Here is a 16,237-nt window from a genome sequence, read left to right on the forward strand (position 1 = left end):
GGTTGCAGGGCCCAGCCAGAAGACTGGGTGCCCCTCGCTGTGCACGTCACAAACCCCGGACTGCACCAGCTCAGCACTGTGCGGCGAGGTACAGTCATGCTGTGCTCCACGCACTGCTGCTGGTGCTCCCATGCTGCTCTGTGATGGGGGCGTGGGTGGGCGCCACAACAGCCCAGTGGGTGGATGCCGAGGCTGGACAGATTCAGACTGGGTGCCTAGTTTGTCACAGCACAGCCCCTTTGCTACTGGGACCGCACACCTCGGGACGTGGCGAGGTCTGCATTGCTGGAACCTTTTACATCAGCACGGGCTACAGCACAGACTTACGCAGGCTCAACGCAAGGGGCCAGGCCTGGGATTGGGCATGGTCCTCTCAGACCTCAGTGACAATCAGTCTGAACGGCTGTAGCAGACCAGCGCCCCCGACGCCCTCCCAGCCCAGGGAGGTCCTTACCCTCGCTCTCCCTGTCGCGGAGCTGCTGGCTGCCCATGAGCGACGACTGGCTGAGTACCGCATCGGACATCCGGGCCGAGCTTAGTGCTTTCCCAGCCATCAAACTCATTCCAGGCAAGTTGTCCAGCTGCACCTGGGAGAGACCAGCAGGAGAGGAATGAGGCCCCCATGCAGCCACCCCAATGCCCACTGGGACCAAAGGGGCACTGCAAATGCCTACCGCAAGCTACCAAAGGACAGGGGCCACCTCCTTTCCTGGAGGCTCCCACAGACCAGCCAGGCTGCACATGACCCTGTCTCAGTGCAGGGAGGGATGGCAGTGCACGGCTCCTTCCAGTCCAACACATATCTATGACTGGCAAGTCCATGCGTCCTCCCAGCACCCCCGCCAGTCACAGCCAGCCTCGTCCCAGACCCAGCTGCGGCAGCTCCCTCCCTCCCGCCTGGGGGCCAAGGTGCAGCCGTGCTGGGCTCCCCTCCCATGGGGCCAGGCTGTTTGCCCCCTGCGCAGTTTGTGCCCTGGTGTCACCCCAGTGACTGTAACAGAAGCATCCCCGGACTGAATGCCTGCAGAAACCGCGCTGCTTGAACAGCCACACCTGGTCAGCCAGAAAGGAAATCTCCCCTGAACCTTTCCAGCCGTGGCTGGACACGTGGCTGAGAGGTTCCTCAGGCAGAGGGAGGACCTCCCCACAGGCCTAGGAGAGGGCCCGTCCTGGTTGTGGGCTACACCACACTCAGCTGCAGACAGTGCCCTGGGGAGCGGACAAGGGCCTGGCAACCGCCAGCTGCTTCAAACCTACGTAGGCGTCGTCGCTGTTCTGGATGGTGTGGTGCCTCTGCAGGGTCCGGGGCCGGGGATGCTCGGAGGCCGTGGGTCGTGCAGAATAGCTCAACCCGTTGTGATCGGGCATCTCCATGGCTTGTGCAGGAGAGCTCCGCTCCAGGCAGTTCCCTACGACGGATTCTTGGGAGTCAGACGAGAGAAAGGGTTAGCGGCACATGGTATAGCCAGGGGTCACAGGGTACCGGGACTCTGGGGGCAGGGCTCCACTGGCCACCCCAAGCTCAATGCAGTGCTGACCAGGGAAAAGGGGTCTCGGCTAGCTGCTCTCCTGTTGGGACAGCGTGGGATGAGACTCCCAGCCCAGACGAGAGCTCCGCTTCCCCTTACCCCCTAAGCCACAGGAGGCCTGCTCTGGTTGCTGCCCACCCTACGACTGCTGCCTCTGATCCTGTCAGCAGGGACAGATGCTCAATGCAGGACTGGAGAATATGGCACAACACAAAGCAAAGCAAGCACCAGCCCTCTCAGCACACTGCTTGGAGGGAACATGCCTGCACGGGAGTGTGACCCACTGCCCCCACAGTGCCTGGGGCTGCCAGCCCTGTTTGCGGCCTCACTAGCTCCAGAGCAGAGCACAGGAAAGGGATGCCTCTCCCAGCCATTAGTGCCACAGGGGCCAGTCTGCAAGGAGCCATGGCACTGAGAGGTCAAGACAAACGTGTTTGTAGGAGTTTTGGGGGAGGGCTTGGCCTGACAAAGTCCAGCCGTGCCCATGCAGGCTCTGCAGTGTCCAAGGGCAAAGGCCACCTTCTTATCGCACAGACTCAGCGTCACCGCGGACATGTGGTGCTGACTAACCCATCACGCACAACACGCTCCCTTCCAGCAGCCAGCTCTGCTCTTTCCCGGCAGGTGGAAACACCCAGGTGCAAACTTCCTCCGAGAGGCCAGAAAGGTGCCGAGCGCAGCCTGTGTGCAGAGATGCTGCTGGGCCCTGGGAAGGCCGTTCTCCAGACAGAGCTGTAGACGCAGCAAGACCAAGCTGTCCGTGGTGCAGCTCAGGCTCCCCACGTGCATGCCAGGAACGGGCTCAGGGAGGTCCGCCTGTGCCACGCAACCCTCCAACTTCTCTGAGGACGACCCTGCCCTTTGAAACTCTCTGCCTTGGACTGGCGCTCCTTCCCAGCAGCTGCGCAGCCTGGGACATGGAACACGACCCAGCTGCCTGGGGGACATGCGGTACCCCAGGCCAAAGAAAGGGAGGTGCCGGGCTTAGCACGGAGCCACCCTTCCCCAACGGGGAACCCCAACTCCCACACGTCAGTGGCATGGAGCAGTCACGGACGCCCTCTGCACTAAAGAGCCCTGGCTCTGATGGTGGCTGGTGCATGATCTAGCGTGCTCGCCTTCTGTGGGGCATGGTGCCTGCATTCAAATCCTCCGTGGCATGACACCAAGCCAAGGGTCCAGCTGCCAGCCTGTCTGCTTGGACCATGCCTCCACTGCTGTTCCCCTCCACCTCACCCCTGTCCCATTGGCTTTGGAAGGGGATCAGAAACCACCCCGTACCACGGGTACGCAGGTCTCTTACTCTGAGAGTGTGGCTCTGCCGCAGCCCCACGCTGGCCTGGCCTGTCCCCAGGATAAAGTGTGGCTCAAAAAGTGTAACTTTTGTGGACAGAGGCAAACATGAGCTCCCTGGAAAACGGCAGGTTGGGGACAGGTGGAGGAGAGCGAGTTGCCACCCACATACCATACTGGCTGCTGCTCACACGGCCTTCGCAGTTGTCCGAGTGGGCTGTGCCCACGGGCCTGCCGCTGCCAGCAGCCTGCTTCCCCTGCCTGTACAAACAGCTTTGGCACAGGACAGCAGCAGCAGCAGAGCAGCAGGCCGTGGCAGCCTGGTCTGCTCCCCTGCTGCGGGGAACGCCAAGGAACTTCAGTGCAGCTGTGCAGGCCTGGCCGTGGGAAGGCACCCCCACCTTGTCCTCGCCTGCACAGAGCTCCTGGGAACACGGGGGCTGCCCTGAATGGGGCAGCAGGAAAGGTAAGCCAGCTGATGGGACTAGCCTGGGGTCAGAGCACTCTTCTGCAGGCGCATTTAGTCCAGGCGAGCACGCTTGTGTGCACAGCACCTCCCTCCCCGGGCAGCTTGCACAATGCAGATCTACCCGTCCACACTCACTGCCGAAGCGCCCCCCTCTGCGGTTCCCTCCCCACACACCAGGGCTTCAGCAGACTAACCAGCAAGGCAGGAAATCTCTTTTTGGCTCGTTAACTTATTCTACCTGTTGGACAAGCAGTTTGTCTAGCTCTGTCCGTGTGAAGAGCTGCCCAGGTCAGCAAGAGCGGGCACCAGCACTGTCCGCAGGCCACCTCACCCCAGGCAGCCCTCTACTTTCTGTGCCTGGACATTTGAGGCCAGGAGAGAACGCAAGGTCTGGCAGGGCCACAGAGCTGGGACCGGAGAGCCGCCAACCCAGGGCAGCCTGAGTGGTCACGGGGGAAGGAGGCACTCCTCGCCCAAGCCTATTTCTTTCCTCTCATATGCACATCCCCCACGACTCGGGGCATGCCAAAGGTACACGCTACAAGGAGTGTGACAGGACAGCAGCCCGAAGGACCCGTGCTGCTCCCGGTGCTGGGCACAGCACCCACGCAAGACGGGTGCCAAGATGGAGGCTGATGGCCTTCAAGGAGGCAGACCTCGCTGCTGCAGGGGAAGGGTTCTGCTGTAGCCAGGCTGGGCAGGAGGCTAGGTCTAAACACCTGGAGCTTGCTTCTCTGGAAGGATGCACCTTTGCATTAAAAGAACTCAGCCCGTTGCTTCGCCCCTTGTCTCAAGACCACGTGGGAACCCGGTGTGCTGCACCTCTCCAGCAGCTACATGGCAGCAGCCTTTTGGAGGACCCAAGGCCTCCAAAGCCAAAGGAATCTGGCCTGTGCCGCATTGTCAGGCACGTCCCAACTGCCTCGCCCAGCTGGGCAGACATACGCGAGCCAAGCCCAAGTGGGGCAGAGGCTGCTTTGCACATGCGAGCACGGCAAGGGGGCTTACCTCTGCTGGGTACCTTACTCCTACCGAACCCGGCCGCTGGCTGGTGTCTGTAATGGTGCGTCCCCAGCTCCTGTGCGGGGCTAGCAGTTCCTAGCACAGAGTCTGGGTCCCCCTGTCCTCCCGCGTTTAAGAGCAGTGGGCTCTCGTGGCAACCTTTGGTCAGCGCATTGGAACTCTTACTGTTGGGGAAGCCGTCCCTCCCCCCTTCGCAGGCACAGTCCTCCTCCATGCTCTCCGAATGGATCAGGGCCGGCTGGTGCACGTATCCGTGCGGCACTGACGCAGGGACCTGCTGGATACATTCTTGCACCCTGATTTTTAGGAGATGCTGGGGACTGCCGTGCGACGGGTAAGCGTCAGCGTTCTGGTAAGGCAAAGACAACGACTGACGCTCCGGCAAGCTGGCGCCCATGCTCCCCGCGTCGCCTTGGCTCATGTGCCTCAGCAGTTCTTGCAGTTCTTGCTGCTGCTGCTGTTGCTGCCGCCGTTTGATGAGCTGTGCAAATTCGGCTTGGGGCAGCCGCATGTCCGTGTGCCCCGTGAGCGAGTGCCGGGGGGAGAGCAGTCCCTGGAGGATGTGTGGTACCTGCTGGTGTCGGCTGTAATCCGGGGGTGTCGGGGAGAGTAGGGCCTGCTGTAGTGCTGATGCCGTGTAGTGCTGCTGCTGCTGCTGCTGCTGCTGCTGCGGCGTGCTCGGAGGGAAGCTGGGGAACTGGTCAAGCTGAGGAACTTTGAGGGCTTGCTGCGCGGGGGAGAACCCCGTTCCCGCTGACGGGCTGTAGTTACTGGGAGAGACGCGGGACTGCTCGGGGAACAGGTGGGGGTGTAAGTGCACCTGGTCGTAGTTTGTGGGGGGATACCGGTTCACATTCAGACTGCAAGCAACACAGACAGGGATTGTGGGCCAGCCGCTCCAGACAATCAGCCCAACACTCGGGCACCCCGAGGCAGGCTCCCAGGCTGCTCCCGCTCTCTTCTCTGGATGTGTCCACATAGTGGATCTGGGGCATGCTTGGAGCCCGCTGCATTTCCACCCAGGGGACAGGTAGCCGGCACAGAGCACCAGCTTCGGGGAGAGCTGAGGCGGCAGCGTAACCTGGACTCCAGGGGAGCACAGGCCTCGTGTCACACTCTGAAGGGAGTGCTTGCGACTGAGAGGGACCCAGCACCTCCGCAGAGACCTGAGGATGCCAGACCGAACGGGGTCAGGGAAGTACAGGTCTCAGACCTCGCAAGGCTAGTGGATGCCCCCACGAATACGAGAACAAAGGGCAGCTTGGGAAAGCTGTGCGTGCTGTCACGAACAAGCCACGTAGCCTGCACCCTCCTTCTCCCCTGCTAACTAGGGCACAGGCCCTTGCTACCAAGTGGGGGCTGGCAGTGGTCTCAGCTGACTCCCTGCGGCTGGCAGGGAGAGCTGTGCCCAGCAAGCTGGAAGGCTGCCCCCGGGCACTAGGCTCCAGAGGCCCCATCTGAGTGCAGCTCTCTTCTCTCCTGCCCCTCCCTGTCCCCAGGCCGGCAGGACACAAGTGCTGCCTTACCTGTGCGACTCGGCACTGTCGGCACTGAGCTGCTTGGACAGCGGCCGGTGACCGTAGGCGAGCGAGGCTATCAGGTTGGCGCGATGGTGCATCTGGATCTGATTGGCACTTGGGTTGATGGCCATGGCTCGGGGGTGAGAGGGCATGCCCTGCCCTGCCACTGCCGCTCCCTGCAGGAGGCTGCTGCTGAGCACGTCACCAGGCTCTTGCACCTGGATGGTGACCTGCTGCTGCTGCGCCGACTGCGGCATGCCCATGCACGTCAGCGCCATGTTGGGGGGAGGAGAGCAGTTCCCCGACTGCTGGAAGATTGCATTGTGGGAAGGCATCCCCTGGAACTGGGACTGTGAGGCTGCACCTGTGGAGAACCAGCCCTCAGTACCTGCGCTTCGTGGCTGCAAGGCTCCGGAGCAAGCTCCCGTCAACCCTACCCAGAGCCTGGGGCTAGTCTGGGCCACATGTGTCCTGGGCCTGCGCACTGGCCAGGGCCACGGTTTTAGGCAAGGTGCCAGCAGTGCTACGCCACGGTGCTACGGTCACAGCTCAAACGGCTTGCGAGGCGGAACAGACAATGCGGGGATGTGGCTATTCGCATACCCAGAGAACAACCGCCCTCCCTCCCGCCCCCAGGAGCGGTAAGTAAGGTTCTCATAACATGAGATGTGACAACACGTTCCAGCTGGCAAGATCCCCTGCAAGCTCTCGATAACACCCGCTCTATCTGCCAGATGGAAAGGCTTTTGCATCATCAAGTAGCAGCACCAAGGACCCAGAATTTGGGAAAAAAGCCATGAGCTGTTTTCCTCGGTGCTTTATAAAACCATAAGGTTCTGACAAGTGGCCTGCACAAGAGGAGGACAGATGGCTCGGTAAACTGTCAGCGCTTACCGTGAGTCTGCAGCATGCCGCTGCTCACAGGAGGGGGGCTACTGTTTGGCTGTCTGAAGAGATGATTATTAGGGTGGTTCGGGGGTGGACTCGATGGCTGGATCCGCAACCTACACGAGAACACAGGCACCGCCGTAAATCTGGCTTCCTTGTTAAGACGCTCGTTCAGTTTTTAGAGTCGAAATCAAGTGCTTTTTTTAAAAACAGAAATGCTAAAAAGCCCTCATGGAGTCTCCGAAACAACAGGACTTCTATTTTAAGAGCATCCCGCTCCATCAGCTGTCTAGGCAGGGAGCATGGCTCAGCGGTTATAATGAGCAGAACTAGGGACCCTGGTTCTATCCCTGACTCCATGAGCTATGTCCAAAGGGTCCCCTTAACCCCCAGCCTGTTCCCATGGCCCAAAGCCTCTGCCCTTCTCCCCTGTAAGGTGAGGACAATGCCGCGTGGTAGCTGACAGGGGCCTGGTGGGGATTGAGATGCATTTGGGAATGGCCTAGGGAACAAGGTGCTGGGGATGCTCATGTTACAGCTAACCACACGGCAGCAGCACCATTACGTGGCTCTACAACAGCTGCGCCATTGGGTCCTAACAACCATCTCTGAGTATGAAAGGGAGCGGGAGATTCCCAGAGACGCATGCTCCTCGCGTGCCTGCCATGGCCGGGATGCGCGCTCTGGGAAGCAGGCCTGGCATGCCAACCTTACATGCTCCCAAGCTGGCTCAGGGGCTTTGGCATGGGCTCCAGAGCAGCGAGACGCAGCTTTCCCACGAGCTTTGCCAAGAGCAAAATGGTCTCTTTACCTCTGGAGCTGGTGCGTGAGCAGAGCGGGCTGGTTCTCACAGGCAGCCTGCAAAGGCGGCGATGGCTGAGGCGGGCGGATGCAATCCTGCACCGAGAAGGCAGAGAACAAAGCAGAGCGTTTGTAAAAATCGGCGGGTTTCACGTGAAGAGAAGCACAATCCCAGGACTCAGGCGTGCCCGAGCTCTCCAACGAGCGGACCCGAGATGGACGCTCCTGACACCCCAACAGCACGGCTGAGCCGTCTGCAGTTTGTCAGCCACCATTTGGCCCTCAACTCCCACCCCTGGCCCACCGAATGGCTCTGTCTGTGAGGGCACAGGACAACCCCAGTAGGTCTCCAGGAGCTTGGTGGAAGCCCCAGTACCTGGATCTGCTGATGGAGAATTTGGTGGTGCTGTTCCTGCTGGTACAACATGTGCTGCTGCTGCGTCTTCTCTAGCGTCCGCTCATCCATGTGCCCCCCATACATCTTCTGCAGCTGCTCACACTCCTGTGGGGAATGCAGCACACCTATGGCATGACCTCCCCTGCACGTACCCCAGCTCTCACCCTGCTGGCTTCAGGGGTGGAAAGACCGCAGGTCAAAAATCCTGCTCCACAGCACTGGCGGCAGGGGGGGGAAAATGGGCATCTGTAGTGCTTTGTTTTTGCAGTTGAATGAAACTATACTGGGGACAGGACTCCCACCAACTTCAGAAGCAGCACCTGGGACATTATGCCCCAGCCCAAGCATGCAAGGTGGCTGTCCAGCAAGCACCATGGGGTGCTGGAGAGGAGGCGCGTTAACATTCAAGACCAGGAGATATAGCGGCAGCTTCAGCTTTCCCTGCAGCAGGATTTCAGGGCAGTCTGGTGACAGGGCTCTACGTCCTACAGCTGAATTTAGAGTGGCCTATGAGCAGGTTGCACAGCCCTAAAAACAAACCACTGGGACTTTACGAGAGAACCCTAGGGACGAAATGCCTTTTCGGGTCTCATGGAGAGTGCACCACAGGGGTCACAGGTACCATCAGGCTCCTGGCAAGACTCCCTGCATCTTATACATGCTTCCAGCATGCTTTGCTGCATCCCTATGACAGTAGAAAGCCCCTGGAGTTCCTGGGTGGTAGGTGAGCTGAGCCGGAGGTCACAGTACATTTTGTAATGAAGCTACCACCCACATTCACCTGTCCTGGAGAAGAGGAATGCCCATGCTGCCAGCTGGGGAGCAGGGGAATTTCGGGAGCCCCGAGGCAGATTGGGGCAAAAGCTTTCCCCTCTTTGTGCCCTGCGCCAGGACGTCAGGGACACAAGCAGCACCTCCTCGCAGGGACTCCTTAAGGCCCCAGCATCCCTCTCTCCCTTCCCATACCTGCTGAAGCTGTTTGATGCTGCTGTTATTGCCCATCTTCTCCAGGTGGGCTTTGAATGCCTGGATGCTGGCAGCACCGTCGGAGAAGCGGCGAACCGGGGAGAAGCGCTCCGTGGGCAGGTGCAGGGTATTTGAGTCCTTGTAAACAGAACTGAACACATGGGGAGGAGGTTAGCAATGCACACTGCACCTGCGCGGCCTCGCCAGGCTCTCCCTGCCCACTCGCCTGGGGTGAGGCCTGCTTCTGTCTGAGGAGTAAAGCCACATTAGTGTACAGCTTCCATCAGGGCACAGGGTTGGCAAATACGCTTGGCGCCCGGCAGGCAGCTCTGTGCTTCTGGAAGTCTGATCCAAGTATGGCCCAGGTGGTAACTGGGGAGCTCCCGGCACACGGGTACCAGGAGCCCATCAACATCTACATCCAATATCTCAAGAACCTGCTTAATCCTCCAGCACCCCACCTGCAGTTCAGAGCTCGCACAGTGACATCTTCACTAGCCCACATGTATCCAGCAAGGTGGGAGGACAGCGTGCTAGGGAACACACATCACCCACTAGGAATTTCACAGACATTAGGGCTGGAAGGGACCTTGAAGATCATCAAGTCCAGCCCCCAGCCCCAGAAGCAGGGAGTCAGCTAGGGTCAAAGGATCCCAGCAAGATAAGCTTCCAATCATTTCTTGAATGAGTCCAGAGTAGGTGCCTGCACCACTTCTGGAGGGAGTCTATTCCAGGCCTCAGGGGCTCGGACAGTAAAGAAGCTTTTCCTTACATCCAGCCTAAAACCGTCATGGAGGGGTTTATGACCATTGCTCCTTGTTATCCCTTTGGGTGCTCTGGTGAACAGAAGTTCCCAGTTGGAGGGGGCCAGTTGGGACTGCTGCTAGCTCAGACCAGGCACCTCTGCTGCTAGGATCAGCAGCATGGCTTCTTTCCTCTCAGCATGTGCACTGACAGCCTTCCAAGATCTTCCACTTCCAAGCTGGGCTACACCAAACATTTCCAACCCTGGAGGCAAGGGCACCCTGCCCCAAGGACATTCTAGACGGGCAACGCCCAGTAATTGCAGAGGGACAGATGTGGGGAGAAACCCCCCAAACTAGCTACAGCCGCACGGAGCTCTTAGCTTGAAGCCAGGGAAGACAAAGCCCCGGTTGCAAAACGTTTCTAGGACTCCAGGATGCGGAGATAAGAACTGCTGCATTAGAGCATCGCTGCTGGTGGCTGGATAAGCCGGCCGCCCGGGGCAAGGAGACTTCTGCTGACTGCAGAGCAGTAACATACCCTGCAGCCACGGAGGCAAACGAGAATTGGACTCCAGAGGCGTTCCAGTCTCTAGGGGAAAGCAAGGAGCAGGAATGTGATGAGTTTGCACTGGGGTGGGGTGGGGTGGGAGGGGGAAAAGGGCCTTTGTCCTTCCCAGGCCTTCTCTGACCAGAACCAAACAGACCCTGGGTGCATGATGGCAGGGAATTCATGGATAAGATGCCGAGAAAATCAACCACTGATCCCTGGGCTGAGCTTCCTAGGAGGACAAAACATGGCTGAGCACTTGTGAAATGCCCCTTCCACCACAGGGTTTATTTTCAGAACTGGGCTCAGAGAAGAAATTTTCCAGGAACTGATTTCCCTTTCAAATTGGGCTCCTGGACACCAGAGCCACACACCTGCCTCCTTCTACAGCAAGGGTACAGTTAAGAGGAATGGGTATCCCTGCTGTCTTCACAGACCCGACCCTCCACCCCCAACCTTGCCCTAAAGAGGACCACGCTAGCATGTCTGCCCAGGCAGGCTCTGCTCCCTGCAAAGTCAAGTTAGGAACATGGGGAGACAACAGTACAGCTGCAACAACGGGTTCGGTCCACGGAAGAACTGGCGGGATTCTCTGCAGGATGTGTGTGGAGCATCTGCTTATGAGCCCCAACAGCACTCGGAGCTGAAGCCCAGGAAACCAAACAGGGCTTTAAGTGCACATGAACTCCGAGTCAGAGCTTCTTCTGAAAGCAGGACGGGCTCCGAGCCAGGGAAGGCGTCCCTCCTGCCCGGGAGCGAGACGCTCGCACCACAGTGGTTCCAGCATATCAGTTCCCATTGCCATCGCTGGCCCGGCCCAGCAGGTTTTGCCACGCACCACACTAGCCACGGTCCCGCTAAGGTTGAGCTGGCTGGCTGTTTTGCTGCTTTTTGCACTGCCGTACTGGCTGGCTAGCCAGCCCCACCTGCCCTTCCACCCAGCTCAGCAGTGGGTAGAAAGCTAATGAGGGATGCGAGGCTGGTGGTGCCCAAACATGCCTGGGCAATGCACAGCAGTACCGCCCTTTGCCCCCTGGCATGGCTTGCAGGCATTATATGTGCCCTGATTCAAGCTGCCTTGTACATAACAAGGGCTCAAAATACACTGAGCTCCCGTGTGAGACCTGGCAACTGCCCAGGAACCAAGGCCTTACAGCTCACTGCGTGTTATGCCAAATCAAGGTCCACTTACACCCCTTCCAAGACACTTTTCCACTGCCTGTGGTCAGGTGCATGGGATACAGGCTCCAAGGTACTCACAGTCTGCTTCTCCTACCATCTCCAGCAGGCCCGAAAGCTGCCTACATGTACAAGCCTGCTGGGTGACGTGCAGTGCTCAACTCCGTGCATCTGGAAGGAGCCACCACAAGGGTGCACACAGAAGGGGCTGAGAGCCCCACTTTGGGAAGAGGCTTGCTTTAGGAGAGACCTATAAAAGCTAGCTGCCAGAATTAGAGCACGGCTTGGTTTAAACCTGCCATCTGAAGTGCCCCTAAACACGGGGCATGCAGAGCTGCTACTTATCGACTTTGCAAGTGATATTCTTCTCTTCCATAAGGCTCTTCCGGGGTCCAAGAGGCCCCGCTCTGTCTCCCTGCCTCTCCCCCTCCAGCGCCTCTACCTGGCAGTTATTTCAGGGTATGTGAGCACTTATCTCTGCTCTTCTCGAGTTCCAGCGTGGCAGGGAGGCAGTCTCAGTCAGCTCAGAGTTCACCTGTCTCTGCTGATTACATCAGTGCTCAGCTCAGCAGGTATCTGGCTACAGTAAAAAGTGCTTTGTCAAGCTTGCCAGCATGACCTGGTCTGGGGATTTAGAGGAGCAAAATCCCAGCCCGCTGGGTAGCTGCTACTCCGAGCCCCGAGACCAAAGAGAAATGAGCATTGCCCTTGAACCCCGTGTAGCCCTCCTCATGCTCACAGCACCAGGGGCAGTGTTCAAGCTCTCTGTGGCGGTCGTGTCTCCAAGGTGCTGCCATGTCGAAAGCAGCTGTGGAATGAGTGGTGCTCTCCACTGGGAGGGCCCCCCACCCCCACAGTGGCAGCTTGCAGCAAGTCGCCCAAGTCTCAGCAGTTGTTTTTTCTCCCCACCCTCTCCCCCAGAAGGGGATCTGATCATGACCCAAATGACTTGGGTAGCTTTGTGAGGAGACTCTGCAGTCAAAACACACAACTCTGGTGCAGCGAGGCCTTTAAACCTGTGTCAGTTGCTCCTGGCGCAGCCTCCGGGCTGCCTGTCACGACCGAACGCTCTGCAGCAGATCTGCTGCTCGCTATAGGGCTGAGCCTGCTAGTCCGCTCACAAGACCTCCCCTGAACTAGACGGCTTCGCTCCCCACCCCTGGGCAACGGCAGCCATCCTGGCAAGTCATCTCCAGCCACAGAAGTGGGGCTGGAGGGGAAGAGCCAGCTGGCCCCCACCCACGAGCGGGCAGAGCCCCTGAACCGTGCCCTGAGCAGGCAAGGGGCCAGTCCCACAAGGCCAAATGGTGTCTGCTCCTTTTTCCTTTCAACCCCGTCCCCGCCAAGCCGGGCATTGTCTGCCCTCCATTTTGGATGACGTTGGAGAGGGTCTCCTGGCAAAAAGCTGCCCGGACGGCCGGTGCCACTACTCACCGGTGCTGATCGGGTACCAGATGTGGAGCCCAAACCCGGGATCGGAAAGACTGCTGTCCTAGCTGTCTCTGCAACTCTGGAGGGATTTCAGCTGTAGGGTTGGTCAGTGCCAGAGTGTGTCTTTTTGACCTATTTGCCAAGTATCTGCAACAAGCAGGAGCACATTTTATAAGTGGAAGAGCCTGAGTGGAACACTCCAGAAAAGGGGAGCATTAGCAGGGAAGCCAGAGCAAGGATTAAGGAAGAAGGCTGGCTGCAGTGCTCAGAGCCTGCTGCGAGTTGTAGGACACCTGTGGAAAAGCAAAACCGAACTGCTATCGTCTACTGAACGAAGACGACATGAACTGCTTAGCGGACAAAGGACTCAGCTGCTAAGGACCATTCACCACTGCAGAAAAGCCCTCCTCCGCCGCCTTATGGGGGACAACCAGGCACTGTCAAATTTTGCCTGGCAGTGATCAGAGCTGCCCTCTGTCTGGTTCCCCTGAAGCTGTTCTGCTCCCCCTCTCCTTAGGGAAGGGCAGCGGTACCAGCTTGGGCTGCATCCTGCCAGTCTCACTCCCTGTGCATGGGAAGAAGCCAGTGGGAGCACGCAGGAGTGACGCTAGCAGGGCTGAGCCAGAGAGCTCAACATGGAGCAGAGGTGCTGCTCAAGCCTGCCTGCAGGCCTTGGCCCCTGCGACGGGCTGAGTCCATGGTTCAAGCAAAGAGCAACACACGCGGCTGGTGGCGTGTTAAGGGCGCCATCTAGCCCCGTGCCAGTGGGTGCAGCACAGCCTGGCATGCCAGGCACAGCAGCTGCTCAGACAGCTGCAGCAAAAGACACAGGGCAGACTGAGAAGCAAAGCCTGCCACAGTCCTCTCCCTGGAGCAGCAGTCCTGGCACCAGGATGATCCCCCCTTCAGGTGGAGGACTCCTACTCTGTTGTTTCCACAAGGGAAGCTCTCAAGCACCCAGAGCATCAAGAAGGGCAGCGAGGAGCAAGAAGCCCAGACTCTGGAGCTGGGCTGGCACCGAGGATGCCAAGGCCAGAAAGGCCAGATTCAGCCTGGCCCCAGGAGATGGCAGAGAACGTCTCTGCCCCAGAACTTCCTGCACACTCTGCCAAGCCACAGGGCTAGCAACGGTGACAACTCTGAGTAAAATTCAGGAACAGGCCGGAATAAAAGGCTTGTACCTGGAGCACGCCCCCCCACCCACCACAGCCAACTCTGGCGCAGTTGTGCTGCCATCGTTGCTGGGATTCGCTGCAGGAAGGAGTCTCTGGAGCAGGCAAAGCCACAGGAGCCAACAGGGGATTCAGACACTCGCTTTTACGCTCTAACTGCAGCTAGAACATGTCCGGTAGGGGGAAGCGCAGCAATTAGCAAAGCTGCTGGCTGCTTCAGAAACAGCCTTGTTCCCTGCAAGCTCCTTAGCCATTTAAACAAGCAGCAGCAAGTTAAGAGAATGGGGAGTGCTTGGCAGCGTAGTAACTGGCCAAGGCTCGTGCCATTAGCTGTTTGAGAACCATCGGATGGAGCCAGGGAAAGTTTCCCAAAGCGCTTTAGAGTTGCGGTTTGCTCAGATCATTTCATTTCAAGCCTCCGGGGAACAATCCAGAGGTGAACAGCACCAGCGTTTTGGGCAGCCGGGAGTTTTCCAAGCTCGGAGGAGATGCGATTGCTCCTTGCTCTGGGAGCAGGGTGAGGAATGCACACTATTTCAAGGTCAGGCAGCCTAAAACAAACAGGCGCAGAAGCTGCTCTGTGCAGTGGCTGCACAGAGGACATTCAAACCAGTGTTCTGAAAAGATAAATATTTGCATCTGCTGCTGGCATTAACAGTATTTGTTCTTTAACTTTGGTGACTGGTGGCATGTTGCAGCCTGAAAGGGGGTTGGGGTGAGGGAGTTAATGCGCGCCCAGGCCAGTGGTCACGGCCCACATGGTGCAATGGACGTGGGAAGGATCTGGCATAACCGTTTCCCAAAGCAGCCGTGGGCCCATCTACCCCACAGCAGCAGCGGCAGGTCCTAGGATGAATACAGCCATCTGCTCCTGCTCACACACTCCAGACTACCTGGGAACGTACTGAAGGATGTACTCCACGGTGTCCAGCTGAAGCTGCTCGAGACCTGGGTCTCTAGCATACTTGAGAGCTGCCACTGGGAAGCACCCTGGAGTGGCTTCACAGTGCGTTTCCTGTTCCGGTGTGTGAGCAGGGGCCAGTAGGCAGGGCAGGCTCATACATGGGGACCCCACACTCCTATGGTACAGACATGACCACAGTGACTCAGAGGTCACGTCCCATTTTCCAGAGACTTAGGCCCTTTGACACCCAAGTCTGACAGACTTCGAAAGAGACTCAAGCTCTTGAGCTGCCCGTGTCAGCTCAGACTAGAACACAAATGCTCCGACTCTGGCTGGGGCTGGGATACGCTGCAACTTGCAAGAGCCAGAAGACTGTGCCTAATGGGAACGCCTCCAGGTACATCTCCCTGGTCCAGGAAGTAGCCCAAGGAGCAGAGCAGTGCTGCGCTGCACCTGGAGAGAGCAGGGGCTGATGCAGAGCATTCAAATGCCAGCTCAAGAAAGCAATCTGCACAGGACCTGAAGATCACGGGCCTCACCTGTGACATCCGTTAAGTATGTCCAGGGCTGGCCCCACAGCACTCCTCCAGCCACCCTCTGGCTGAACGTGATACAGGGTGTGTGCTGCCGATAGCTCACAGAAGCTGCCTGACACTGGGGACAGGGGGTCTTGTAATGTGCACAATGCTTGGCTCCTCTCAGCTCAGACCAACCCCTCTCGTTTCATGGCACTGAGAACAAAGGGGATGAGGAAAAAAACCCCCAAAAAACAAAAAACTAACAGCACCCTGCCTGCCAGCCCCAGCAGTCATCTGCATCCTCCTGGGCAGGATGACATCATGACCACTGGAGAAAGTGCCTGTCCTAGGCAAAGAACCTGGAGAAACGTGCTACGTCTGATCTGGACCATCTCGTAACTGTGCCTGCTGCGTGTGGTGCACCAGCTGGTTAGCAGAGAAGTAACTACGCCAAGCTACTAAGGAAATGTTAGCAAGGACAGCGTTAGTGTTTCCAGGGCTCGGGAGAGAGGAAAGAGAACCCCCAGGTATACTTTGCCTGGGGAGAACTGTCCGGTGCCCTCTCCTATCAGAGCAGACTACTTTCAGGACCCAACACCACAGAAGTCCCCTTGCCTATAGACACGCACACATTTAGTAAGCTCACTTCATTTAAGGCATCAGAGTTGGATGTTTACTGCACGTCTTGGTCCAAAAGCTGCATTTACACCCAGGCCACAGATGAGCTCTTCCTACCCCGTGGTCAGCAGGGAAGCAGGAGGGTGAGGCACATAGCACTACCTAGGCAGGTTAGTTTGGCTTGCATGCTGGTACACCTGAAGCAAAGACGTGCCCTGTGAGGAGTCTTCCAAAGC

General features: G+C 58.3%; 1 protein-coding gene across 5 annotated transcripts in view; it reads right to left on the minus strand.

The window, feature by feature from the left end:
• SIK3 (SIK family kinase 3) overlaps window positions 1-16,237 on the minus strand; it is a 129,972-nt gene that overhangs the window by 2,690 nt on the left and 111,045 nt on the right. For 4 of the 5 annotated variants that reach the window (XM_090026859.1, XM_090026860.1, XM_090026857.1 and 1 more), the window contains 9 exons: window positions 12,793-12,936; window positions 8,887-9,037; window positions 7,900-8,025; window positions 7,534-7,619; window positions 6,729-6,838; window positions 5,841-6,198; window positions 4,300-5,174; window positions 1,258-1,421; window positions 455-587 (listed from right to left, as the gene is read on the minus strand). In XM_090026859.1, coding sequence (XP_089882985.1) covers window positions 455-587; window positions 1,258-1,421; window positions 4,300-5,174; window positions 5,841-6,198; window positions 6,729-6,838; window positions 7,534-7,619; window positions 7,900-8,025; window positions 8,887-9,037; window positions 12,793-12,936 — 2,147 coding nt within the window. The remainder of the gene's footprint in view (window positions 1-454; window positions 588-1,257; window positions 1,422-4,299; window positions 5,175-5,840; window positions 6,199-6,728; window positions 6,839-7,533; window positions 7,620-7,899; window positions 8,026-8,886; window positions 9,038-12,792; window positions 12,937-16,237) is intronic. The other variant, XM_090026858.1, reaches the window with a different exon arrangement.

Source organism: Crocodylus siamensis, chromosome 14 (assembly GCF_052110815.1).
Source record: "Crocodylus siamensis isolate JL-2025a chromosome 14, ASM5211081v1, whole genome shotgun sequence".
Classification (NCBI taxonomy): domain Eukaryota; kingdom Metazoa; phylum Chordata; order Crocodylia; family Crocodylidae; genus Crocodylus; species Crocodylus siamensis.